This window comes from Lissotriton helveticus, chromosome 12 (assembly GCF_964261635.1).
Source record: "Lissotriton helveticus chromosome 12, aLisHel1.1, whole genome shotgun sequence".
NCBI classification, from domain to species: Eukaryota; Metazoa; Chordata; class Amphibia; order Caudata; family Salamandridae; genus Lissotriton; species Lissotriton helveticus.
Window position 1 is genome coordinate 873,368,888 of NC_136073.1, and position 27,693 is coordinate 873,396,580.

Genomic DNA, 27,693 nt, shown 5'->3' on the forward strand with positions numbered 1-27,693 from the left:
GACGCTTATTGTTCCCCAGCTCCTTTCCAGACAGGGAGGCAAGGGCATGGCCTCACTTGAAAATTACTTCTATTCGAGTTGATACTTTAAGCAGAATGAAAACAGTGCTTCTTCAGACGCCGACCAGGCTCACGTCATCAAAAGAAACGTATGATCTCCTAGTCGCAAGGACGACTGCAGAGATTCACTCATTGTTATCAACTAATTCCCCCATACATTTCGCAGAAATCCTGAATGAAATCTTAAATATTTCTGATACCAGTGGAGTCTCAAATGTATTTAAGACAGTATTTTCGATGGCATTAACACCATTCAAAGCCATACTGGGTATTTTTCCAGACTTCGTCCATTCGATTTTTGGAGGAGTTCCCCTCATTCTGGGACTAATTGCAGGAATCCTATTCTTAGTCCTTATATTTCGTTATGGCAAACCATGTCACAGACAAAACACCTGCGACAAGGGAAGAAACAATCCGAGCCATTGGATACTGGGACCGGATATCAAAAATCCTGGGACTAACCCGGCTTAGAGACCTGAACATGACTTGGTTTCTTTCATTTCGGCCGATATGGCAAAGATGTGTTTTACCTGTATTAAGGTGCATGCTGTTCGGAGAAGAATGCGTGTTGGACACCTGTCTGACGCTACAATCGGATGCGCCAATGGATGCAGAAACATTGTTGGGTCCGGTAAAGGCTCATGCATTGTGCTGCCCTCAACGGCTGCCAATCCTGATGACGGCATTCGTGGAAACTTCACCACTACGATTAAGGGGTAGTGAAGATCAAGATGAAAGCAGCATCGATCAGGTACAACCTTCTGTCAGCAATACTAATCAAAACGTCAATGGAGACAATCATGCACATGAATGCATGGTTACATCTTTTTCCGAGTTAGTGGAACTCTCACAGGAAGCTGTTGACAGCTTTTTCAGCAGTCTCAACGATATGATGTTCTCACCAGAGCAGAAATAATGACTCTTGAACAAGCTAGCACACGGCGTTCCCGACACCTTGAATTTGGCCTTCAACTTTAATAATAAAGTAGCAAGATCGACTTTTCCTCCAGTCCACGGACAGCAATTTTTTTAGCAGCCTCAAAATATTTTTTTTTACGGGACACTTTTCTTCTGCTTAAAGTAAGAACTATTCTTAGAGAACTAATTTCTATTTTTAGAAACTTCATAGACATTAGCTGCCCGCTGGTATGTTTATAAATATTTTTTGAACTGTGATGAAGTGGTCTCGAACTTTTCTTCTGTATTAAGAGCCATTTCATGTGTAATTCTCATATTCGATTACTAATAATGTATACATGCGTGATTAATTTAGCATTAGTCTACTTCTTAAATGCATATAGTACATGTGACTATTTTTTCCCCGTATGTTACTTAATTTCAAAATGCATTATGTGTATTTTGGGGTGGTAAGGTATACACGATACTCTACAGTATGTTTTACTATGCCTAGATTCGTAAATATGGCCATAGTTAGCGTGGAGTGGGTGTGATGTATTCCTATAGGTTCTGTATCGATCCGCCTATTCCTGACCCTATTCTGGTTAACGAGTTAACTAGCAGCCATCCCATGATGCAGAAACCGTTATCTGATTACGCCAGACCACGGCACAGGAGCGCGTTATCTGATTAGGTCATAACGCTTGCCATCTAATTAGGCAAGCAATATTCCTCCAGCCCCTGATAAGGCATACGGAGTTCTCAAAACAAATCAAACCTATGACAACCTGGGAAAAACCCTGCGGCCATTGTTTTGATTTCACCGAGAACTTCAGTAAAAGAATGCGCTAACGACCAGCTCGTATGACATCCTTATTGACGTATCTATGTCCATCCTTACGTCAATCTCGGCACCTTACAGGTATAAATATTACCGATATTGCCTTAAGCAAACACACGCGGTGGTGACGAGATCGGAGCAGCGAGACTTGCCGAAGCCCAGCAGAGAGCGAAGCCCCCGGCGCTGCCCCGCCTTCCTGACGCGCTGAGAACGAGACGCTGCTTTCTCCTGCCGAGAAATCCAGCTCCGGCGCTTCCGAGCAGCCCTTGCAGGCAGCTTGGAATATCGAGACCTCAGACGAGAGATACTATCCCTCAACCATCCTAGACCTCAGGTACGGAACTGAATAACCCCTTGCAGAGAATTCTTGAATCAGTCACTTGGCAAAACAAACTTAACTTAGACTGCTACTTTCTATCCCCGCCCACGTATTAGGCTTAGGTCAGGTACACTGGGGTAGGCGTGGTTAGAAGCACCAGTTGAGTACGATTAGTCAAATGTTTATATGTATGTATCTATTTTATCCATTTTAAACCACTATATGGCTTAGAAACCATATAAATGTTTTTACAGTATTATTTTATACTTCTGCTTTTATTGTATGCACTTTACTTAACCATAAGTATTGCAATAATATTGATTCATTTCTCTTGTACGAGAAAAGAGACTGATCAATAAATAACATCTTTTATTGAACACGCCCGTCTCTTCCTTTTCTCTACAATCTGGTGAAACTAAGAATGCACGTACTGACTGAGTAAAATAAGTTGTCTTTTGTTTTCACACGACTCTAGAGATACACTCTTGATTAGGGGAGAGCAAAGTTGTCATGTTCTATGGTTGTCAGAAACTAAATCCCTTCTTGTCTATCCAGGGAGGTTCAATTCCTCCTTGTCTATTCGAGAAAGTTTCTAGTGAACTCTGAGCTAGCTGGCAAACCCAAAACTTTAAGTCTAATATCGACAGTAGAAGACCTAGTTAACGTCTGGTCTAGGTCTATACTATTGGAGGTATTATTCCAATGCGCAGAGCCTATTGGGATAATAGGAACTACACTACAATTTCAGAAATGTTTCCACTCTTTCTAAACCACAATCTCGTTTCCTACATACCGCGCTTGCAACTGCTAAAATCTGTATATTAAGACAATGGAAATCTTCCACTCCACCATCTCAAGAGTCCTGGTTATCTGCTATGATTCAAAGTGCTTCGCAGGAAAGGATTATATATAATATTCAAGATCAACTAGAGTTATTTTCACAGATATGGAATCCTTTTCTACTTTCTTAACATGTTTGTATTTGTTATCATTTAGTTTTTAACACTTGATTGTATATGCCTTTTCAATCTTTCCTTTATATATTGTTATATATATTTATTGTCCTAGATAGCATAATATTAAATATTGTTCTATATATGGATTTAATTTTTAATTTATATCATATGATCCTTACCCTTATTACTTGTATTTATTTATTTATTTATTTGCAAGCTTATACCGCGCTGGGAATCGACTCCCTAGGGAGTATCTCCGCGCCATTGGCAAACGTCAGAAAGCAAATAGCCCTGTCATGTGTAAACATCATACTGCAAGTATTAATAGTTGAATAGAAAAGTTTTTAGTTTTTTTCTGAAAGGAAGATGATCCCTGCAAGCTCTGATTTCCAGGGGGAGTTCGTTCCAGAGTTTCGGGCCGGCCACTGACAGAGCTCTACCACCTTGTCGTGATTTCCAGAATCTGGGGACACATAGAAGTTCATGGTCTCCAGATCTCAGAGTTCTTACGGGAATATATGGGGAAAATTTGAGTTTTCTTGTTTTTGTTTAATGATTCTGAAATGCTAATAAAAAATTGCAACACAAAAAATAAACAAATATAATTAGGGCTGATTTTTACAGGTAAATACAGGCGGAAAACTATTTGTTTTCCTGGCTGTATTTATTTGTAAATATTTTTAATTCATGCGTGCCAGTTCAGTAGGCGTACAGATTGAGAGGCATGGGGGGGTTAAAAAAGACAATAGATGTCTAAATTAAGCATAATTGAGTGCAGATCTGCAGTTATTCATGCTATTGTCCAATGCAAGTGTTTTTCAGATAACGCTATTTCACTGCATTCTGCTGAAACCTTTTGGAAATTAAATTTGAGCATCCATTTATCAGTTAAATACATTTAGAAAAATGACAATTGCAAGTTCATTTATAGGGAAAACAAAAATGGATAAATGCAGAAACAAATGAGCAAAAATAAATATGGATATAGACTGAAATGAAAATAAAAAAATACCATAAAACCGGGGGCCCTAATCATAATATTTGGGACTTACATTTCCCCATGAAGGTGTTTGAATATATACATATATGGCCACATCAAGATCATTTCTATATATAAATCCTGGTCTCTTGTGATACTTCATTTGGATTTCCCGTATGGGAGTTGTTAAAAATGGGGGTCTCTAGTTGTCAATTGTTTGCACCATTGTTCAAGTAGGGACCCTTCTTCCTCGTCAGGGTAAGGGAGTTGAACTCCTAAAATAAGCCCTGCTCACCCCCTTGGTAACTTGGCACGAGCAGTCAGGCTTATCTCGGAGGTAATGTGTAAAGCATTTGCACATAATCAACAATAATACAGTGAAAATATTACAAAAGGACACCACAGCAGTTTAGAAAACTAACCAATATTTCTATATATCCAAAACAAAAATTCAACATACAGTACTTAAAAATATGCACTTTGCAAGAATACTTTAAAAATACAGTTCCTTGAAGTCTGTAGCTCTCTCCGTTGCTACCGCGATACTGAAAACAAGAGGATCCAACAGTTCCTGCTGACCGTGTCAGAGCGGGTCAGCGGTGGGGTCGGCAGACTCGTAAACAGTACCTTTTTCGTTGCGCCTGATGCGGAGGTTGCGATGCACATTCGTGCGGTGTCCTCAGGTTGCAGTGCAGGCAGCGGCTCGGTGACGGTTGTCCAGCGGCATCGGTGAGACCAGGGCTGTGTGGCAGTGCTCAGTGCGGTGCAGGCTTCGGAGCCAGTTAAAGAGCAGCGACGGTGTCTGTGAGTCCAGGGCGGAGAGGAGAAGCGAGACGGTGCAGAGTGTTTTGCCCACAGGTCATGGTGCAAGCAGTGGCTTTGTGGCAAGGTCGTCGTCGGTGAGACAAGAGTTGCGGCGCGAGATGCTGAGGTGCCCTCTGCGGTGTCTTCAGGACACGGAACCAGTGACTGAGTCAGCTGCTTTTTCTCCTCTGCAGCAGCTGAAACCCACGGTTCCAGAAGTGGTGCCCTACATTTGGAGATAATGCAAAAAACAGCAGAAAGATAATCATAAGGGAACAACTATGACAAGTAGCAATTTCCATCACCCTCCCCCCTCCATGAGTGTCCCGGAATCTCTGTACTTCCGCCAGAGCGCCCACACTTTCTTCCATTTTTTAGCATACCCCCTACTATTGTACACGGTTTCTTCCGCCCTTTGGCACCAGTCAAGGACTTGCTTCCAGTCCTCCAATTGCGGGGGTAACTGTGCCCCCCAGGACCTAGCTATGTTGCGTTTTGCCACTCCTGCATCCCCGACCAACCATATTTCCACATACCTAGACCATGCAGTGTCACCCTTGACCATCAATAAGAGCCACTTCGGATCCATCAGAACTGCCTGCCCCACAACACTGGACATGATTGCTGTAACATTCACCCAGAAGGGAATGATCTCGGGGCACTCCCACAAAATATGAAAGAAGGTGCCCTCCTGCTGGCACCCTCTCACGCATAGCGCTGACTGGATCCAGACCCATTTGTATAGGTGTGTGCGGGGATAGTGGGTACTGTGTAGGATTTTTAGCTGCATCTGTCTGAAACTGGAGCAGTTTGCAATCTCTCTAGGACTCTAAACCGCATCCCGCCAGTCCTCATCATCCAGGCTACCAAGTTCGATGGTCCAAGCTGCTCTGAGAGTGATTAAAGGGTCAGGTGTATTGTTTATTAACTTGCGATAGATTGTGGATGTGGGTTTCTCCGCGATGGGGTAAAGCAACAGCCTATCCTCCATCGAAGAATACTCCGGAACAGACTTACCATGCTGTATATACACTCGTAGGGCATGCAAAAATCAGATATACTGGTACCTCTGGGACTGGTGTAAGTCACATTCTTTTTGGAGGTACTTGAATGAGTGGGGGAATCCCATTTCCAGACATCGCTTAAGTATTCAATCCCTATCAGCCTCCACCCCTTGAAACCCGCCAAGCCAGTCACCTCTCGCAATTGGTCACCCAACCACAGTGGGGTTTTCCTGGTCAGTTTACCGCCCCCCCCCACCGAGGAGTTTATTAGCCTCCTTTCCAGCACTCTAGTACCACCCTGGTGTGGTCAGGCCACCCCGCCTGCATCTTCCGGGCATAAAGGAGAGGCTCACAATTTCCCCCAGGCATAACCATCCTATCTACCCTCTAGGCTGGTTCACTACTGTCTGTATAAATCCAGTCATTAATCACCTGGAGCTGCGAGGCCCAATAGTATAACCTGACATCTGGGATCGCCAGACCTCCATCGTACACTCCCCTTTGAAGCTTATGCAATGCTATTCTCGGGGGCCCTCCCATGACAGAGTTCGCACCTCCTGCGCTATCCGTTTGAAAGTGCCTGGGGGGGGTGGGTGTCAGGATATGGTGTGTTCTGTAGAAAGTAGAAGAGTCTGGTTAGAATAAGCATTTTGAACAAAGCCGCCCTACCCATGAGTGAAAGTGGGAGGGTACGCCAGTGACTCACATCTGCTCCCAGACGACTCAGCTGGGGCTTGAGATTCCTGTCCAGGAACACCTACTTGTCTCGCATGACATAAACCCCCAACTACTTAAACCCCTCTGACTACTGGGGCCGAGCACCTAGATGGAGTCCGAGGGGGAGGGGGGGCCACTGGGGAAAAATCAGACTTCGACCAATTAATAGTATAGCCGGAGTAGCTGCCAAACAGTTCAAAGATGTGCATCACTTGAGCTATAGAGTAGTATGGTCTCGCCAGGTACAGGACGCTGTCATCTGCGTAGAGGGTGATACGCTCCTCACACCCCCAAGGTATCGCAATGCCCCAAATCGTAGGGTCCCTCCTGATCCAGTGGCCCAATGAGTCCAGGGCGAGTGCGAAGAGGAGGGGGACAGCCATGCCTGGTGCCTCGTCGCAGGGGAAAAGACCTGGATATATCCCCGTTAACTGCACTTGGGCCGTGGGTAGTTGGTATGAAAGTCTTACCCAGCTGCAAAAGATCGGTCTGAAATCTAGCCTCTGAAGGACCATGAACAAGTAGGGCTATTCGATGCTGTCAAAGGCCATGGAGGCTTCCAGCGCCATCAATGCCGTTTGAGAGCTCCCAACCTCTTCGGTCATATAAAGCACCCCGTAGAGACGCCGCAAATTATGACGGCTGCTTCTCCGAGGCATAAAACCGGACTGGTCGACGTGTACCAACTCCGCTATGACGGACACCAATCTGTAAGCCAGGACCATGGCTTCCACATTATCGATATCGGGCGGTATGAGTTGCACTGATCGGGTGACTTTCCCGCTTTGTGAATCACCACTATCGTGGCTTCTCTCTGATCCGGAGGGAGCCTCCCGGTCTCGAGTACTTTGGTCGACATTTGAAGAAGGGGGGCTTTTACGATCACGGCCTACCTTTTATAAATCTCGATAGAGAGCCCATTAGGCACGGATGCTTTGCCTGACTGGCGGGAGCTCTGAGCATTACCAAGCTCCTCTTCGTGAGATCCGCTTCTAGCCTGTCACGCGCCTCTGTGGACAACGCGGGTAGCGCGACGTCCCGTAAAAATTTCTCACAATCCGTTTCAGTCCGAGTGCATACTGGGGAGTATACCTGTTCGAAATAGGCCGCAAAGGCCTCCGCTATGGCCATGCTTGTCGAGTGGAGAGTCCCAGATGCGTCCCTCACTACAGATACTCACAAGTGATCTCTATCACGGCGTTCCAGCTACGCCAGTATCTTCAATTATTATTATTATTATTATTTAATGGTTTTATAAAGCGCGTAGTAACTCGATGAGCATCCCAGCGCTGGCCTGTTTCTCCTGGGGCTTCAGCCGCCTGACTGGGGTTTATGGTTGCGGGAAAAGGAGGGTCTTTAAGGATTTCCTGAACTGGAGATGGTTTGATTCTGTCCTCAGACTACGTGGTAAGCAGTTCCAGTGTTTGGCCGTGTGGACTGAAAAACGACGGCCACCGGTTTTGGCTTTTTTGACTCTGGGTACTGAGATGAGGTTTTCCCCGTTGGACAATGCCTTGTCTCCCACATCATAGATCCGATGCTGTGTAGCCAGTGCATAGGCCCACGCCTCGCCCTCAGCCAGCGCCCTAAGATCTCTTTGCTTCAGTATCAGTATGTGGCGCAAGTCCTCAGATGTGGAGAGTGCATCATCCTTCTCTAGCTGCTCTATCTCTTGCTCCAACCGTCGGATCTGTAGGGACTCCTCTTTTCTTCTGTGCACCAATCAACACCTGAGCCAGGCCCCGTAGGACCGTCTTGTAGGCCCCACAGTCAAATTTGGGAGTCCACGGAACCCCGATTTTCTTTGAAATAGAGCTTTGAGCCCTCTCGAAGCTTCTCTCCAAGTGCCGGATCGCGGTGGTACCAAGGATCTATCTGCGGGAACACCACCCTGTTTACAGCCGGGCCTCTAAGGGTGATGCAAACTGGGTAGTGATCTGAAATCCCCTGTGCCATATGCTTGGTATTTGTGAAGTCTCCCATTTGGTCATTACGGGTGAGAAAGTGTTCTGTCCTGGAAACTGACCCAAGGCGTGCCAAGTAAAACATGTATTGCCTGAGGGATGGGTTATGTGCCCGCCAGAGGTCGCACAGGCCCAGAGTTGTGACGAAGTCTACTAGGCCGCGTTCTCCCTGCCCTCCCGTTTGGGAATGGCAATGATCCAGGTCCGGATTCATAACCGCATGTGTATCCTCACCAATGAGGAGAACACCAGAGGGGAGGTCAGTTAAGAAGGAGCTCAACTTCGGAAGGCTGATTTAGTGTAGGCCAGGGGCTATATGACAGGAGCAGAATCTCAAGGAGTGCCCATCCCACTTACCTGGCGCTGCCCACGTGCCTGAGATAACCAGGGGCAAGGTGTTGCGTACTAGAATTCCCACCCCGTGCCCTGGATGTAAACCCTAAGTGGGCTATCATTTTATAGCCAAAGCGGTCTAGGGCCTTACACCTATTCCCCCTCAAGTGTGATTCTTGGATCAGGACTACATCTGGGAAGTGCCTCTTGAGGTGCTGTAAGACAAGTGCGCGTTTTATTTTATTTCCCTGCCCATTCACATTCCAGTCCATACCTGCATACTAGCTGGATCACCCATCGTCTCTGAGAGGTCCCAATACTTTCACATATTCCCTCTTTACTGCTGTGTCCCCAGGATCGAACCCCAAAAGCTGAAAAATATCAGTCTTGAGCAAACTTCCCCTCCCCCTGAACGAGAGAAACCAAAAACACCCCAACTCCCCCCTCCCTGCAGCCCTGCTAGGTGAGTCCCCAACCTCCTACCATCCACCAAACCTTCGGAGTGCCTGTCGCACCTAAGGTTCTAGCAAAAACATTTGAGAGGCGCTGTGAACTTGCAGCCAGCGTGAAGAGGTACATATCTTTTAACGAACATTTCATGCCCACACTGCAGAGCTCAGATTGACACCCCCAGCATCCGGCCTCCCCGACTTCCCAAATCCCCGTCTGCGCGGAGACATCAATAGAAACACGCAGGTCGTACAATGTCAGAAACAACTGGAGAGTCACCTGTTCACCCACCCCACCCCGAGGCAGTGGACTCTCCTGTCCCCCTCCCCAAGTTTAAAACCCCCTAGGAAGTGTGCACTGGGGAATAACTGGTGAGCTCAGCTAGGTCTGGACCGCCTCAGTCACTTATCTGTCTGCTGGTCTTGCCTCTGGTCCCCGGATGACCGCCCGTCATCTGACTCAATCTCTTCGTCTTGTTGACGCACATCAGGGCGCAGCTGTCCACCTCTGCGACCAACAGTGCACCAACCCTCCAGCCAGTCGCTGGAGCTTCCTCCAGCGTGTCGAAGAAGTATGCTTTCCAACCATCAAGGATTTTAAGCCCGGCAGGAAAGAGCATCAAATATTTCACTCCCTGGTATCTAAGGGCCCTCTTTACTCCATCGAAGGAGTTCCGCTGACGCTGGACCCGGAGCGTAAAGTCAGGGAATAAGCGGATGGTTGCATTATCCAGGCGAATATCGCCATGCATTCGTGCAGCCTGCAGGATTGCATCAATATCTCTTAAGTTCAGGATGCGGGCGATGATTGTGCGAGGTGGTGCCCCAGGCCATGGTTTTCCCCCCAGTGCCCTATGTGCCCGTTCGACGGAGAAGTTTGATAGTGTTTGGGCTTCAGGTGGTTGAGCACCGGGTCTAATATGAACCAGTCCATAGACGGCCCTTCCATCCCCTCTAGGCCCCTAGTACGCAGATGTTGTTGCGCCGGGCTCTCCCTTCCTGGTCTTCCAGCCGGGCATAGATATCTTCTTGATTTTTCGTGAGGGTGGCCATTTGCTCTTGCAGTCGTTTAATTTTGGATTGCAGGTTCCCAATGCCAGTCTCAGCCTCGGAGACCTTCTCAGACATCTTCCTGAAGTCTGCTCGCAGGAGGTTCACCTCCTCTGTACAGAGTCCAATTTAGGCTCAAGAGTCCACCTGAAATCCCTGATTGCCATCATTATATCCTTTAGGTAGGGTTCGGGCCGCCGTCCTCTGGGTCTTCCTGTGGGGTCTTCCTGTGGGCCCCCACCCGTCGCCCCATTGTCACGGTCCATTGCGACGGTGTATTTGTCTATATGATTAGTCTGGCCAGGGTCCGCTCTGTTGCGGCCCATGTCGGAATGTCAGAGCCACTACCGGCAGCACCCCAAAAGCCGGGAGGGGGGGGATCGTGTCCGCCTGCGCTCAGTCGGGTGCTTCGCCGTGAAGCCTTCCCAGAAGCAACAAGGCCCCTGCCCAGACAAGGTCTTGGAGGCTCTATGGCACAGCGCGGGCCTCCACGCGGCGCCTCCTACTGTAGCCCAGCGTTACCGCACCTCAACCTAGGGAAGAGGTCCAAGTATTGGGAGGGATATCGTCAAGGGGGTCACGCTGCACCGTCACCAAAGTACTGCCCAGGAGTGAAGGTAGGTGGGCCTGCTGGTTCCCGTGCTCTCGTTTAGCAGGCTCAATGGACCCCCGCTTGCAGTCTCTCAAGATCTCTGTCCCGCACCCAGCCGATCACTCACCTCTCCTACCCGTCACTGGGAGTGTGCACGCCAGGCTTCAGGGCCTCCGCTGCGGGGCCTGAGGATATGGTCTGCCCCCCCAATGGCATCAATGCAGAAACTCTCGCGTGGCCGGTGGGGGAGGGGGCTCACTTCGACCCGCTCTCGTTGTGGTGACCAGAAAGCTCACTGCTCCAATCAGGGTCTGCAGCTATCCGGATGATGGACTCCCTCGCAGTTACCGGGCCCGCCACACACTCCTTCAGGATCGGTCGGGTCTCTCAGCCGCTGCTGCAATGGCTCATGGCAGCTTTGCAAGCCTCTCGGTGTTCGTGCTTTACGGACTCCTGCTGATGGCGTCGCTGTCTCACGCACTCTGTGTGCATCACTCACAGCGCCACCAAGACCAATCCTCTACGCCTCCACAAGACAGCACTAAGCACCAGGGGGGTATCGGAGGGGGTTGCCTACAGGGCAAAAGCGGGTGCCATCTTGTTCCACGCCAGTCGCCGACTTTCACTAGCTGCTGCAGTGCATATGGAGCTTTCGCACGGCTGCCACTCGCTGCTTACAGTCGCCACTACATTCCGGTGTCCTCTGGGCTCTGCCATGGTACGGATGATGTCGGATTATTGGGCTTACATGCCGACTGCTAGCGCAGCGCGTTCAGTAAGCGGCCATCTTCCGTGGCTGCAAGCCACACCCCCATATTTCCTCAAGTTTTAATGTTTTTATTAAATGTATGTCCATTACCAAACCTTTCTTGGTTTCAACCCTTCTCTCGTTAGTCCTGGAAATATGGATCTCACCCCCGCACCCCCAAACCTCCATTCCTTTCCTCAGTGATCTTCTCTGGGGAAAAAAAATCCTCTCTGTAATAGTCATTCCCTTCCTGATTATCATCTGCTATAGCTTGAGATAATGTACCCATTTTTTCACCATCTTGTTCTTCTGAACTAATGGTGTGCTCAGAGACAGTAACCCCTTTTCCCATGTATTTTTCACTTCCTTTTTCGGGTCAAGTCTGTGACAGCGCTCTCGCTCTCGCTTGTAAGACCGTTATTTATCATAATCGACTGGAGCCTGCCCGTTTGTTGCCACTGTTTGACTTCAGTCTCACTCTTTCTTGTTGTCTTCTAATTGGTCAGCACAGTCCAAGCATCACTTCTGTTCCTTTCGGTGGAGCATGAATGAAGCATCGTTTGATTTAACTTGATTGGTGCCCAGAGCTGCTCACTTTGTAATTGAGGTACTATTTCTTCTTTCCCCTCCCGCCCATCCCTTCTCCGTGATGCTGTCCCCATCTGGTGCTTCCTCCCTCATTCCCCGTGCCTCCTTTGTGTTGCTGTCCCGCTCTTTTATTTAACATATTACACAGCAGCGCCGGGTGCAGTGCAACATGGCTTTAAAAAAAACCGATATGGCTCAGTCAACGCTGGCCATGCCATACCGCTTTATTTTCTTGACTTCAAGCCATGTTGCACAGTAGCTCGGTCTGTTGTGTAACATAGCTACAAGCATTGACGAAGCCAATAGATCTCACATAGTTGAGACCTATTTTCTCTGCCAATGCGTGTTGTCCTATGGTTTCTCCTTGCACATAATGATCTTCAGCATGGTTGTCTTGGTGTTTCCTGCTTAAAAAGGTGGCCTCCTTATGCTTTTGGCTATCTAGGATTTGCCTAATCTTAGTCAGCTTTTTGTTATTTTAATAAAAATTCACAAACTGTAATAAAACCAATTTTACAGTAGCTATGCAGTGTAACATTTTGTTTGGAGGTTGCGTTATGAGTGAGGCTGTTTTTCTAGGGTGCTTTGTTGACATATGTCTTTAGGCGCTATTCTCTGTTCGGCCATTAGGGGCTAGGTTTGAGAAATTACACCCTGTTGGGGTAGTATGCCAAAAAGAGTATTTTTAAATTGTTAGTTGACCTGGAGTTGGAATTCTGTCCAAGTTATAGTTTATCATTCATTGATAGAGATATTGATAATTGTTATGAAACTGACATACGCTAAATGCATCCGCTCTTTACCTCAGGGACTATACAATCTGTTGTAAGAATCAAGACCACCATGTATACCCTCTGCATTTTATCAAGAGCAGATTTATAGGGCGATATCTTTACTTCTGGCAGCTTGTTTTTCATTTCCATGGGTTGAGTGATATTTGCCTTTGTTCTCTTTTAAAATTTCTGTTAGAAATGCTTTGTAACACACATTTGGAGAGTATATTACTTGTGTAAGCCTCATGTGGTGTATAGATGATAAACTTTAAAACAAGTGACAAGACTGAGATAAACTGAGCACTCCCTTGGTCTTCTTGATGCAGTCTGTCCACAATGATGTACTACTACAAACACTCATACTAACCAAGAGAACAGGTTTCTGTAGTGCTCTGTGGCCTCTCGTTAAAGAATAAACGGAACTTAGTTAACTCCTATGTTACTGGGATAAAGTTTTTAAAAAACAATGTGCCCTTCACGTGTTAACATGCTCTTAAGATGCAGACAGATTCTATAATGACATTTAAGCAATAAAGAATCATAGGTGTATCCTTTCAGAAGTCTAGGCCTTAACACATTTTTCAGGCCACATTAAAGTCAGTTGTGTTTTTTTGCCCACAGCGCCATCCTAGCCTGGGACCATTCATATGCAGGTCAGTGTTGGCCCTGTTCCTGTGTGAACATAATGGGCCAAAATACCAGCCCATTTACCCACTGAATAGGAAATGGAGCCACCCCTGACAGCTGTCACCTTTTTGAGCTGCACTGTCAAGCCTCTGGCCCAGTAAGCATGGGCCCATGTCTGGGTGCACGCTTTGCAATTGAGTTATCTTGTTAAAATAAGAAATGGTGTTGGGCGGAATGCTTCCACTGGCAGCCACATGTGGCTGCATTGCAGTCAGTCTCTTATTTGCCCACTTTGCCACTCCTGACGAACACCCTTGGACAATTCCTACTAGTTCTGTTACAATCAATAACTTTAGGCATGAAGTCATGCCAGTTGTGAATTTCTGAACATAGCTCAAAATTACATAATGGATCAGGCATGCTTTGCAGTTTTTAGTGAGGAATTTGGTTAACGTTTTGTGATTTCTTTTCTTTTTTTTTCTCCCCATAGGAGGAGATTACAGCAGCAGTCACTCGTGCCATGGAGCAGCAGATGCAAAAAAATCTGGCAGACACCCAGCTGGAGACTACAGAGTTTGATAATTTACTGCAGCCCATCATCGACACGTGCACGAAAGATGCCATCTCTGTAAGTGACATCAGTAACCAGGCCGAAAAATGAAAAGATTTGCCTTCTTTGCCATACTTGTTTTGGTGTACATATGATTTGTGCTAAGTTTTCAAGTTCAGTGCGTCTTGCACTTGTTTAAATTTGTGATTGTATAACACTGCACACTTGCCGGTGATGCTGACGTACCACAAAAAAAACGAACTGCCAGTGGTACTTCGATTTTTCCTCTGGTCACCACTTGTCCCATCTCGTTTTTGACTTTCATTTTTATACTTTAATTTGTTAATAATTCTGGGCATTTTATGCATTGTAGAAAGTTCTCTCTTGGGTTGGGTCTCTAGTTGTGCTTTTAAGTGTTCAAAAAGTTGACACCATGTAGGAAGTGAAGAGTTTCCAGCTGGCTGGAGCCTGCAGTATAAAATGATCTGTAGTGTACGTTAAACCTTGTCACATGACTGAAATTGCCCTAGTAAACTAGATCATTTTATAAAATAAATCCTCAAAAAGTAAATCGAGAAACAGTCATTTGTTTTCGTCAGACTGGACATTGTGTATGGTTCTGGAAGAATAGGTCAAAGCCACATTTTCAGTATACTGACTGAATATGGCATTTATTTCATTTTGGTTAATCAATTGCAAATACTATTTTCATGTGTACTCTGGAAACTCTGGCATGGTGCCAGTCCTCCCGGACTATGTTGGATACTCTTACTTAAGAAATTCTTCCATTTCACTAAGTCTGAATCTGTTTTCCACCTTTTTGTGTCTGAGTAGTCTTGGTAAATGTGAAGTAGTGTGGAATCTGCTTTATTTTATTGACTACAAAAATTTATTCTGGACTTTATTTGCACTGTCATCCCTTTCTGAGCAGCCATTCCAATCTTTTCCATCCGCATATCACTATGGATGCCAGAAAAGGGTTGTGCCAAGACTGCAATGTAGATTTTATGTTCAAACCATGTCACTTCATACACATCTCCGCACCCGCAGCAATTTGGTGATACCTATTGTATTGAATTACAACTATCAACTCATTGATTTTATTTTCAATCACGTTTTGATTGGTTTTTCAAAACCGTACACTAGCCTATTGACCGCAAATGTAGTTGAAAAAATAAATAAAAGGCAACCTAATGAAACTTAAAAAACTAGCTCAACAGACAAAGTGAAAGTTATATCAATCACTTGAAGCATACGAATGTGAAGCATACGAATAAAAACCTAAATGTTTCTGCTGGCGAAAAATAAATACAGATGTAATTATCCAAAACATAAAGACCATTAAACAGTCCTAGATGAGTCCTTGTAATCATACCCCTATCAAGGGTAAAACGTCTCGTGCTCCAAACTGGTTTGATGTCATCCGACTTTAGCCGGTTTTATGTAAACGCAATATCTTCAGATACAGCTCGTAACTCCTTGGCTTCTTTCAACCTTTCCTAGAAATGTATTCATTCCGTGCCTGCTAATGCTTCACCGCCTCTTCTCTCCCACCTCCTGACTCAGAGAGCACATTCTGGTGCCCTACAGAGGCAGTACATTAAAAGTGAGATATGCAGTGTTGGAGTGTGCAGTTGTCAAGTTTTTGTTGTTAGATTGTGTTTAGTATGTGTCTGTCAGTGCACACGTTACATTCTCTATCACCATTCATGGATGAATTAAAAAAAATACTTACTTTTATGTGAAGTCAGAGTTGAGGTGTATCTATGCTCGCCTTTTTTGCCTGTGTAAACAGTAACAACTTGTGAAATATTTTCTATTGTGGAAAACAAAATCTATGCCTCTAATTCTAAAGTGGTGATTGCTTTTTGCTCCAGGCTGGTAAAAACTGGATGTTTACCAATGCCAAGTCCCCTCAACACTGCGAGGTGTTGGCATGGCACCTGCGCACCCGGATAACCGCAGAAGGCGCACATTTTGAACTTCGGCTGCATTTAATTTATCTGATCAATGATGTCTTGCATCACTGGTAAGACTTTATCTGGGATGTGCATGTTAGGGATACTTGCAACCTTGTTTTACAGCTGATCATATGCCAGTGTGCCAAAAGTATTAATGTTTATTCTTAATGCTGAAAAATGATTTGTCTATTTTTACTGATCTGCGGTCATAGCTGTAATTTGTTTCCTCACATACACTTTGCCTGGTATTTTGTGTGTTAGTTGGTTGTTTCGACTAAATTGAGATTTGATGTCAGCCATACACGTTTCAATGATTAACTCTCTGACATTGCTTCATGGGAGAATCCAGCTGGCATGTCACATATCTCAAGTATTGGCGGGGTGAGTGGGGTGGAATCGGAGATAACCTCCATACAAGAATGACAGAGGGGGTTGGACCTCTACATGGCGGCTAAAAAGGTGACATATAATGGTAGACGCTGTCCCCTTGTTTATCAAAGAATGGGGTGATGGAGACCTTACTATGGACTGGCGTCCCTGGAGGGAGACTTTGGGGTGACATCAGGTCAGACTCCCGGTCAGAGGCAATTGCTGTGAGATTGTTACACATACTTTATTGTGCATTGTTTTCTATATACAATGTGCTTGTGTCCTAAGAAGTATTGTAAGCATCCAATTGCAGCATTGTATAACATTGTCAGCTTTATATCGACACTAATGTATGAAGTGATAAACAGTACTGCCTTCGGTTTATGTATCCAGAAGGGGGACTTGAGATGGTGAGCCTCAGGGTTTATGATGTACTGTGGGATTGTGTATTTGTAGAACCGTATTAACCCAGTCTGCACTGGAGGTGCGATAGTACCGTTCTAGTATTCAGCAGCTGTCACGCGCTGGGCACATATTCCATTTTGGGTCATCGAAAGCTCATCTGAACTGGTTTTCAAGAATTTAATTAAAAGGGTGTTTTTGTTGTTCTTTCTTGGAGGATCAATGTACTTCCGGGACTGAGGTGATGCAGTCCTTGAACATATGATCCTAGTATTTGTATTCCCTGTGGCCCTGTATAACCTAATACGGCAGCACAGATTTGTTACCCATCTGTGCATTCTCTATCTGCTATTGGCTTTCGAGGTAACCTATTTACAAAATGTAGATCAGCTGCACACTTGATAGCTCAACATAAATATTGATTACACAAAGGTAGGAGATGTCTTAATAGTACACACAGTTCAAAATGTATCCTTCTGAGCATAGCACCCTATTTGAGGGGCAGATGGTAGATGATGGCTCAGGGTCAAATACGTTATTCATGAAATGGGCTTTTTAGAAGGGATATAAAGTGTGCAGATCAAAGCGTAGAGCAAATTTTGTTTCCATTTATTCTGCATGGATGTGAAGCTTTATCTCTATTCAAAGCTGTGCATTCTGCACAAACTTTGTAAAGATTGCAAAGTTCAAAATGCTAGAATTTCTGTGTAAATAGGGGTACAGATAAATGCAATTCTGCTATAGTCATTCCTGCTGGATGAGTCAGTTTCATACTTTACAAAGATAAGTTTTAAAAACACCTTGCAGTTAAAGAACCCAAACATTGTCCCTCTCTTAGTTCCAAATTGGATGTCATGCCTGCAATGGAAAATAAAGAGTTTACCCCAAGTCTTACTTTCTGTATCTCATCCCTCATTCGCTGTTCTCCAATGTATTTATATAAATAAACTTTTCAGGTTTCCTCGATGTAATTTCAAAACATTGCTTGTGTTTCCCCAATGATATGTGCTAAGGTGAATGTTTCAAATTCTGCCTGGAAATAAAGGGATCCATTCTTAAACCCCTCCGATGGTGACCTGCTGGAATAATGTATTTAGCTTAAAATTTGTTTGGCACAACATCTATAAGACGTTTGTATCTCCTTCTAAGATCTGCATGAAATTTTAGTTTAAACACCATTGGTCAAGGGCATTTTAATAGTTTACCTGCCTTTAAAAGGGAATATTTCCTGTTTTGCATACCCAACGAAAAACTGGGAGTCGTTTTTGAACCAGTCCTTTGACTTTTCATTTTCAGAATAACTGCAGGGAGATTATCTTGTTCTGCGGCACTAATCAAAATAATTGAATGATTTGATGCTGTAATTGAATTTAAGGTTAATCAGTCACTTATTTATGCACCTTTAAATAAGAGTAGTAAATTGCGAGTATCGCCCCACAAGCCTTGAAAACGTATTAAATGAGCAGTACACCGCAAGGGAGCAGATTAGTTGATTATAATGAGCCTCTTCTAACTAAAACCCAGATTTCCCTAAATCCTCTCTATCTCATGTATTGGCTGCCAATTAGATCTATAAACTTGTTGCTTTATCTCCCTTATCAAATGCCTATTTACCTTGCATATGTATAACCATACTATTCTTAAGTTTGCTGTGGTTTGCAGTTTCCTCAATTTACTTTTTCGTTTTTGGCAGTTGCTTTTGGCCCATTTTTGTTATTCAGGCAGTATCCAAACCTGTGCACTTTTGCATACTGCCCCCAGTTTTAGGGAAACCGAGATGTGTGATGTGACTTTAATTACATCTACTTACGAGAGAGACTGATTTTTGGAATCTTCAACATCACCTAGAATAATTGGGAGAGGAATCTTCTCATTAAATAGTTGGTAATAAAAACTGGGACCAAAAACCTAATCAATGGGCCCTTGTGTTTTATCAAGGACTGTGACCATTTTAACTATTCGGGGTTAGCAGGTGGGTTCACTCTAAAGCAAATGTTAGTTTAGCGCTCGCAGGGAATTGGGGCGGAAAGAATGTTAAAACTATCGTTCCATCATAGAGGATTCAATCACTGAAGGATTTGATTTTTACTTAAAATAACTACAATTGGATTCTTAGAAGAGAGGGAGAATGAGCCATCTAAAATCCAAGGGCATTCAATCAGATTGAATTTACAACTTCTTACTTTTCTTTTAGTCGAAGCAAAAATTACCATTCCTCCGGATGGCTGTCTATTTTTCCTGATTTCTCATATACCTATTGTAAGAAAGCCATCTTATTAGGAGGCTCTACCGAGGAAGTGTCCTGAAGTAATAAAAAGTCATTTTGCACTAAGAGGTCAGACCCCTCTTTTAACACCTGTCCGAAGCCATGATTCTGTCAAACTGAGACTTAATTGACAAGCTCACTGCATACTGTGCCACATCACTTAGCTCTTGACGTTCAGACTATTTTGCGATGAACAACATACTTATTGTTTTCAAGTCAGTCACAAAAAGACACAAAAGACTTATCTCTAGTAGAAATTGTTTTTTTTTTCTTTTCTGAAAGTGGTGCAACATGGTTTGTATATCAATGCTGGCTACCTGTGACTTCCAGTGGGTATTTTCTAAGTGGACTTCATGAAAGAGCAGACCAACGTGGTGGGACAATGCAGGGCCCTTTTGAAGAGCCCCAGGTTTAATTTTAAGTCCTGGAGATCGTAGCTGGTGACACTTAGTATTATTATTATTATTATTATTATTTTACTGAACTCATGGCCAGGGGTGAAGAAGAGAAAGCTTTGGTGATTTCTCTTCCATTAACTTTTTTTTTTTTTTTACAAAGCCAATCAAGTGTAAGTGTTGATGTCAATTACTCCAACACTGGAAATTATTTTAGACAATTTAATGGATGTAACTTTTGAGGACTTCCTGTCCTTGTACACATTTCAACATATATAATGAGATGTTCTAAATTAATACCCATGCAAATATTTTGTGGCCCCATTCCTGAAATTGGCATAGAGTTTTTATTTTGTTTTAAAAGAATCATTTTTATGTGTAGCTGGAAATGATTGATTCTGCATCTTTCTGGTCTGGGTGGCAAGAAGTGTCCAGCTGATTGCTTTGAAGGCAGAATTAAATTACCCTCTATTAGTTTAGAGGGAATTTCTTTTTAGAAGATCCATATGAATAGATGGATTCTTGTTTAAAGTCACCAAGTCCTCCAAGATTGTTAAAAGTTCTTTGAATCATGAGGCTATTCAACACTGACGACTCAGTGCATGAGTCCTATTCAGCCCTGTCGCAGAAAGTGTCTGATTCTTTTCTTAACAGACTCGTTAGAGGGAGGGAATTCTCTGACTAACTTAGGAGTTAAAATATTGCAATAAAATATTACTCCTTTCTGTATATGGTTGAATATTGGAGCGTGTGCTTAATACTGGAGTGTTAAGGTAGAGTGAGGAGGAGTGATGGGGAATCCGTTACTACCGGAGTGTAGTTTGTAATCGTCTTCTCAGCAATGCTCCGCACAAACTTCTGCTTTTTTCCCATTTCTTTTCCACCTCAAAGCCAGAGGAAGCAGGCACGGGAACTTCTCGCTGCTCTCCAGAAGGTGGTTGTCCCAATTTATTGCACAAGTTTCCTGGCTGTAGAGGAAGACAAGCAACAGAAAATTGCACGGGTAAAAACCCCTTCTTGCTTTTCAAAATATGCTTTCCCTATCCCTCAGTCATTTGTTCAGTTAAATATTACCTCTCAGAGTAATTTTCTGTTTTCTTTGTTTGCAAATAGCTGCTTCAGCTCTGGGAGAAAAATGGCTATTTTGATGAGTCCATTATTCAGCAATTGCAAAGTCCTGCATTGGGCTTGGGTCAATACCAGGTATGTTGTAATAATGTGCTGTGGATGCTCAAGACTTGTCAGGAGAGGGGAAAAGGGTCTTTGTTCGTTGACCATCTTCATAAAAAACCTCAGTTGTGACTTTTTAGCAGTCCAAAGTAGTTGAACATAGTTATTTAGTAGACAGATAACGAATTATGACACCTTCAAACCAAAATTCACCGGTTATCTCCGCACAAGCCCTTGTCAATAGCCTAATGCCCTACGATGGTGTGGAAATCTCGTGAGTTAAGAAACTCCTTGCCTCATCCCCCTTAATTCATTACCCCAACCTGTGATAATCTGAGTTTTTGCCCAACTTCCCAGTTTCATTTCAACTCCGTAGTTCATTCTACCAAGAGCACCTGAGAGTCTTGGCAAATGTAGATACAATGCTACAACACAGCAGAGTCCACATTTGTGGCCCAAAGTGCAGACTCTTCACCATCACCTTATAGTTACCAGAATGCTGACCCCAGACAGGACCTTGAATATCCTGCCCACAATTACAGTCCTCTCTTTCTAGAATATCCTCTCCCAGTCGTATCTCACCATCTTTTTTCCATCTAGCAGAATTGATTATACAGTTTTCGTCCCCTTGGAATAGGGCACATGGAAATAAGAAAACTGCCAGGTTGAAAATCCATGAATTAATTAACGCTTTGACAAGGTTCTTCTGTGTCCAGCCAAGTCTTTTAGACTACTGCTCTACATCCTGAATAAGAAACAGGACGTAGGTTGGCCTGTAACTTTTACCACAGCACCATCTACCCTCCCCCATAAATCCCATTCCATCCCCCCCAAGGTGTTAACTGTTGTAACAGCTTCTTCGCCCCAAGCCCTCTGCCCTCTGTCAGTGGATCATTCAGTCCAGATTGCACTCCACCTTTAGAATGTTTGTAAGATTTCTGACATTTTGAGTTTGGTATGTCGGGGTATCTCCCGGGTCCCACAGAGCTTCAACCTCAGCCTCTAGATCCCCTCCAAATCTCCATTGTTGGTCATCCCTCCCCCTTTCTGTGCCAATTCTACTTGTCTTTCCTCCACTTACCTTTTTTTACTCCTTCAAATTTTCAACTTTCTTCAAAGAGTCCTTGACCATAAACCAATTGATCCTTACCCCTTTCGCCTGTGTGGCCCTGATTGGGGGCGGGTGGTGTGCAGGGGTCTGGTCTTGATCAAGGGAGCGGTTCAGATGGCCTCAATTATTTTCACACTTGCCACCATTCATTATCTGATTCCTTCTAAATATGAACACATGTTCATTATCCCCACAGATGAGTGTGTACACAGCCTCTCCTATAACTGTTAACTGTTTAACTGCACTATATGGGGGGAATAACTGATTGAAATAGAGGTGGAAGCTATGAGCACATTTTCTAAACATTCTTTCAAAATAACTTGCTAAGGAAGGTGAAGGTGATAGAGATGTCTATTGCTTCATGATCAATCCCAGAACCCAGGATTTTTTGGGGGCATTTCAGAAGAAATCGAAGTAGTTTTTTTACTGCAAACCTTCTGTCATGTGTCCAATTAATGCTCCTGTGCTATTCTGAAATCTCAACTTGGAATCAATGTTTCCTTTTCCGAGTAGTTTTCTATTTCAATGCCTTTTGATTATGCAAAATATGTTTTTGTATACGTTTGGCTCCAGATGTCGTCGTAATTTTTCTGCAGCTACTCTTCAAAAGGAGTCCATTACCTTGCAATGTTTCCTAATTACAGAGTTTGATACCCAGTATGCAATTTGATAATGTCTAAACTAAGGGAATGTATCACATCTGTAAGCTGCAGTAGACTCGTCATCACAGAAAGTTGGTAAACTTAAATCTTTTATCTGTATTGACACATCCTTGATTGCTTTGATGGGTTCAGCAGTGTTTAAGCATTATCTGTTGAGTGTTCTTTCACTGAATCCTATTGAACTCGACCCACTGAAGAATACAACCGCTATGCTGCACTTTCAACTTTAGAACCAGCATGCATACAATTGGAGTGGTCTAAACAGGCTATGGTGTACTTTGGGGATTAACTGTTGGTCCTCTTCTGTTGCCATTTGGTCTTGTAGATTGGTGGAAATTATATTCTTGGCATTTAAGTTGGGTTCGGGAAGGACAGGAACGTTTATCAGACTAGAGCCATACCACCTTGGAGGCATGGAGCAAAATTCTTTCTTTTGCATTAACAGTTCTTTGGCTATTTTTCCTTACTTCACTAATAGTTCGACACTGTCTTTGTAGGCGGCTTTGGTTGCTGAGCACGACGCAGTAGTCCAGCCAGTCAAACTGGCCTTCCAGCAGCAGATCGAAAGTTTGAAAACCCAACACGAAGAGTATGTGAACAGTTTGAAGCAGCAGCAGCTTCAACAGCAGCAACAGCAGCAGCTTCAGCAGCAGCAACTAGAGCAGCAACAGCTGCTGCAACAACAGCAGCTTGAGCAGCAACAGCAGGCCCAGCTGCAGCAGGCCCAGCTGCAGCAGCAGCAACAGCTTCAGCAGCAGCAACAGCTTCAGCAGCAGCAACAGCTTCAGCAGCAGCAACAGCTTCAGCAGCAGCAACAGCTTCAGCAACAGCTCCAGCTTCAGCAGCAACAGCAGCTTCAGATGCAGCAGCAGCTCCAAATGCAGCAGCAATTACCAATGCATGAGCGAGAATCCCCACCGCCGTCGACCATTCCGATACCGCCCCCTGTGGTTCAGGCACCACCACCAGGTACAAGTTTGGGGCTTCTTTCAGAGTTCTTTATGTATTTTCCCCTTTTTGTCCTTCTAGGGATTTCATGGTTCACTTTGGCAGATATTAGGGAAGACCTTTCCCCCTAATAAAACGCAAGGACATTTCTGTGGCTTACCCAATAAGGTCTGATTGGAGTAACCAACTGAGCGCAGTCTCCCAATATGGCACATTTACACCCACTCTAATAGCAGCCAGACGATTACTGTCATCAGCGAAGATTGCATACATGAGCATCTGATGGCTCCTTACTTTCTCCTCCAGTGCAGGTCTTTTCTTGCAATTATTGGACAGTTGAAGGATACCAGGCCTTCCTCCTGATGAGTAAGGTCATTCGTCACTGGTGTCCCATTGCCACAGTATGACTACACTCCACTTGAAGTTTACAAGTGCTCCCTATTACCTCTCGATTCTCAGGGTAGCAAGGATTAGAAAAATAAACGCTTGCTCCCCGAAACCCAGAATATGGTGTAACACAGTTGATAACTGTTATCTTTTAGAGAAGTTTGATGTAATATTGGCCAAAATATTTCAAAAAGGGGGGTGGTGATGGACAGAGTATCTGAGTTAATCAGAACACTCCTACCCAGTCAACAGATCAGGGCTTGATCCATCACCGTTTTTTAGCTCACTGCACCATCCCAGTTCAGAACCTGGCTATATGCAAATTAGTCCGTCCCTGGCCAAGTGCATCATGGGAACAGGGCAGACCAAACTACCAAGCCAATTCTTCACTGGAAAGGAAACAAGCTTCCGGGGACCGGTTTCTGGCATTACAGCCGTCTTCGGCCCGGCTTGCTTGAATCCTGATGGTGCAGTGAGCAAGGGACTCATGTCTGAGCATACCCTTCCACACTTTTTGAATCGTTTTGGCCACCACAAGTGTGGAAGGGTATGCTCAGATGTGAGTCCCTTGCTCACTGCACCAACAGGATTCAAGCAAGCCGGGCCGAAGACGGCTGTAATGCCAGAAACCGGTCCCCGGAAGCTTGTTTCCTTTCCAGTGAAGAATTGGCTTGGTAGTTTGGTCTGCCCTGTTCCCATGATGCACTGGGCCAGGGACGGACTAATTTGCATATAACCAGGTTCTGAACTGGGATGGTGCAGTGAGCTAAAAAACGGTGATGTATCAAGCCCTGATCTGTTGACTGGGTAGGAGTGTTCTGCTTAATTCAGATACTCTGTCCATCACCACCCCCCTTTTTGAATCGTAATATTGGCAGCAGGTAAAAGAACACTTACATTTATGATAAAGTAAGAAATACACGAGTGCCAAGCATCTTCTGGGCCAGAGAACAAACTACAAATATATTTTTGTAATCCCTCTGCCTAGCTGGTAGGAACAAAGTAGACATTGAGCCTTCTTCTTAGTGTTTTCCTATAGGTGATGCTTCGGATTGTCTTTGTAAAGTTTGGAATAACTGGCAAAGGCAGGGATATTTGTACCTTGGAATTACTTTCATGTAGGCCATTCTGCCACAAAAGGGTACTCCTGATTAGAAAGAAGGAACCCTAAAAACAAGAGTCCAAACTACAGCCTCATAACAATGGCTATCCCAAAGTCCACCACACAAGCAGGATTCCTACTCTGGTGGCACTTCCGTGCTGCATCCAGGAGGCTTCTCGTTAGTGACAACTAGGGATTACAGTCCACCTGACTGGAGTACTGAGTCCCACTAGCTCTCTAAATTGGGGACAGACGGCAAAATAGTGAGCCGGCTCCCACCATGGACGCTGTTCAAATGTAATGGCCTTTATCTTGATAGCAGTTCGGAGCACCGGTGTAGTTGTAGTAAAAGATTATGACAAGTTAAACTACTAAACCTTGGTAGCTAGCACTTTGGTAACCATTTCTAGGTACTAGGATGGGTCTTCCTAGTTTGGTATGAAGAGCAACAGCCTCAAAGACCAACAAAGAAGATTGGTACATACAATCCTCAGGCATGAGGACTGGCCTGTGACAATGCAGACTCCCCATTCTCCACTTGTGAATGCAGTGGTAACGCCTTCTCTTCTCAAGTCTCTTGCTTGTCCTGGGCTGCCGGGCTAGGGCCGCTTAGTAGCTCCTCTGCAGTGTCAGTTGCGATATACCCAAACAGGCTTTTTCATTCGGCCACAAATCTGGTTAGTAGCCGCAAAACGTAAAGAATCTCGGCATATCTACTTACTTATTTATTTATTTATTCAAAGTTTTATATAGCGCGAACAAGATCTTTACAGATATCAGAGCGCTTCACAGGGGGGGAGTGGGCAACAGGAGGGTGACTAGACATAATAATTGGGTACAGTATAGTAAACGTGTTATAATAGGATAACAGTCATGTGCTGATAAGATACCAATAGGCACTCAGATAGACAGTAAAATAAAGGGGGTGCAGAGTCTTTGATCTGGCTACAATAGAGATCATGAGATAACAGTAAACACTCAAATAGACAATAATATAAGACGGTGCAGAGTCTGATCTAGCTACAATAGAGATCATGAGATAACAGTAAACACTCAAAATAGACAATAATATAAGACGGTGCAGAGTCTTTGATCCAACTGCAAAGGAGGTCAGGAGGTCATGAATATAAAGTTATTGGACCAATAAGTATCCAACGTTACCGAAACGGTGCAAAGTCTCTGAACAACAACAGTAAGGATAAGGTGAACTTGGCCATAAGGATGGCTTTCACTTCTTTCTTGAAGAGTGCAGTGGAGGAGATAAGCCTCGTTTCAGGAGGGAGTGCATTCCAGATCCTGGGTGCCATTCCTGAGAAGGAGCGTTTGTATGTTTTTTCCTTACGGAATCTTCGAGGTTTCAGGAGCAGAGTTTTTGTACTTCTATTGGATCTCGAGCCTCCTGATATAGACAACTTTTGAGTGAGGTAGTTGGGTGCCTTGTGGTGTATGGCTGAATGTGTCATAACAGCAATTTTCAGCTGTATTCTGGCTTCAAAGGGAAGCCATTTCAGGGATTTCAAGTCAGGGGTTATGTGAGAGTGTTTCCTTGAGCCAGAAATGAGTCTCGCGGCAGCATTCAAGGAGGCTCTTAGGGGTGCGGTTGTTGCTAGAGGGAGTCCGCTGAGGGCCACAATTCCATAGTCTATGCGGGGGATGACTAGGGCTTGTACAGTAGTTAGGAAATCTTTGGCTGTAAGGAAGGGTTTGAGTTTCCTCAGAGTGTTGATTTGGAAGTTAGCTCCTTTCGTTGCTTTGCTAATGTGCTGTTGCATATTGAGCTTTGCGTCAAGTGTGATACCTAAGGATTTCGCAGAGTCCACGATGGTGGGTCTGACATTGAGTGCTGTTAGGTGATTGAGCCATATTTGGGTGGTGGTAATTTTCGCAGGGGGTGATATCAGGAGGAACTCAGTTTTCAGCGCATTTAGTTTGAGGTGATTGTCGGCCAACCACGATTGGGTGTTTCTAAGTGTGCCGTTCAGAAGTTTGATATCATCTGGGGATTGTACCTTTAGGTAAAGTTGAGTGTCATCGGCATACATATGGAAGTGTACATTGGATGCTTGGAGCAAGGTAGCGAGTGGTTCCATGATGAGGTTGAACAGCGTGGGTGAGAGGGAAGAACCTTGTGGGACGCCTAAATCTACTGGTACAGGTGAGGACAGCACGTTGTTGATCTTGAACTTCTGAGATCGGTTGTGTAGGAAGGAAGTGAACCATTTGAGCACAGTCCCGGATAAGCCCATTCTGGTATTTAGGAGCTCTAATAGATTCTCATGTTTGACCGTGTCGAATGCTGAGGAGAGGTCCAAGAGGATGAGGAGGCAGGAGTCGTTGCGATCAAGGATTTGGAGGGCGTCATCAATTATGTGTGTCATGGCCGTTTCCGTGCTGTGTTTCGCTCGGAAGCCTGATTGATGAGGGTCGAGGAGTTCGAATTTGTCAATGTGTTTTGTTAGTTGGAGTTGCACACATTTTTCCAGCAGCTTGGCCAGAGTGGGGATATCGGTGATAGGGCGGTAATTGTTTAAGTCAGCAGGGTCAGCTGTAGGTTTCTTGAGTATAGGCGTGACTTGCCCCACTTTGAGGGAGTCTGGGATGAGACCTTGCTGAAGGGAGCTGTTAATGATTTTAGTCCAGAGTGGGAGGAGAACGGGGGTGAAGTCTCTT

General features: G+C 44.5%; 1 protein-coding gene across 6 annotated transcripts in view; it reads left to right on the forward strand.

Moving 5' to 3' along the window:
* Positions 1 to 27,693, forward strand: part of CHERP (calcium homeostasis endoplasmic reticulum protein) — a 127,201-nt gene that overhangs the window by 54,249 nt on the left and 45,259 nt on the right. For all 6 annotated transcript variants that reach the window (XM_078670592.1, XM_078670595.1, XM_078670593.1 and 3 more), the window contains exons 4-8: positions 14,191 to 14,328; positions 16,128 to 16,279; positions 20,535 to 20,646; positions 20,757 to 20,846; positions 23,084 to 23,555. In XM_078670592.1, the coding sequence (XP_078526718.1) occupies positions 14,191 to 14,328; positions 16,128 to 16,279; positions 20,535 to 20,646; positions 20,757 to 20,846; positions 23,084 to 23,555 (964 nt within the window). The remainder of the gene's footprint in view (positions 1 to 14,190; positions 14,329 to 16,127; positions 16,280 to 20,534; positions 20,647 to 20,756; positions 20,847 to 23,083; positions 23,556 to 27,693) is intronic.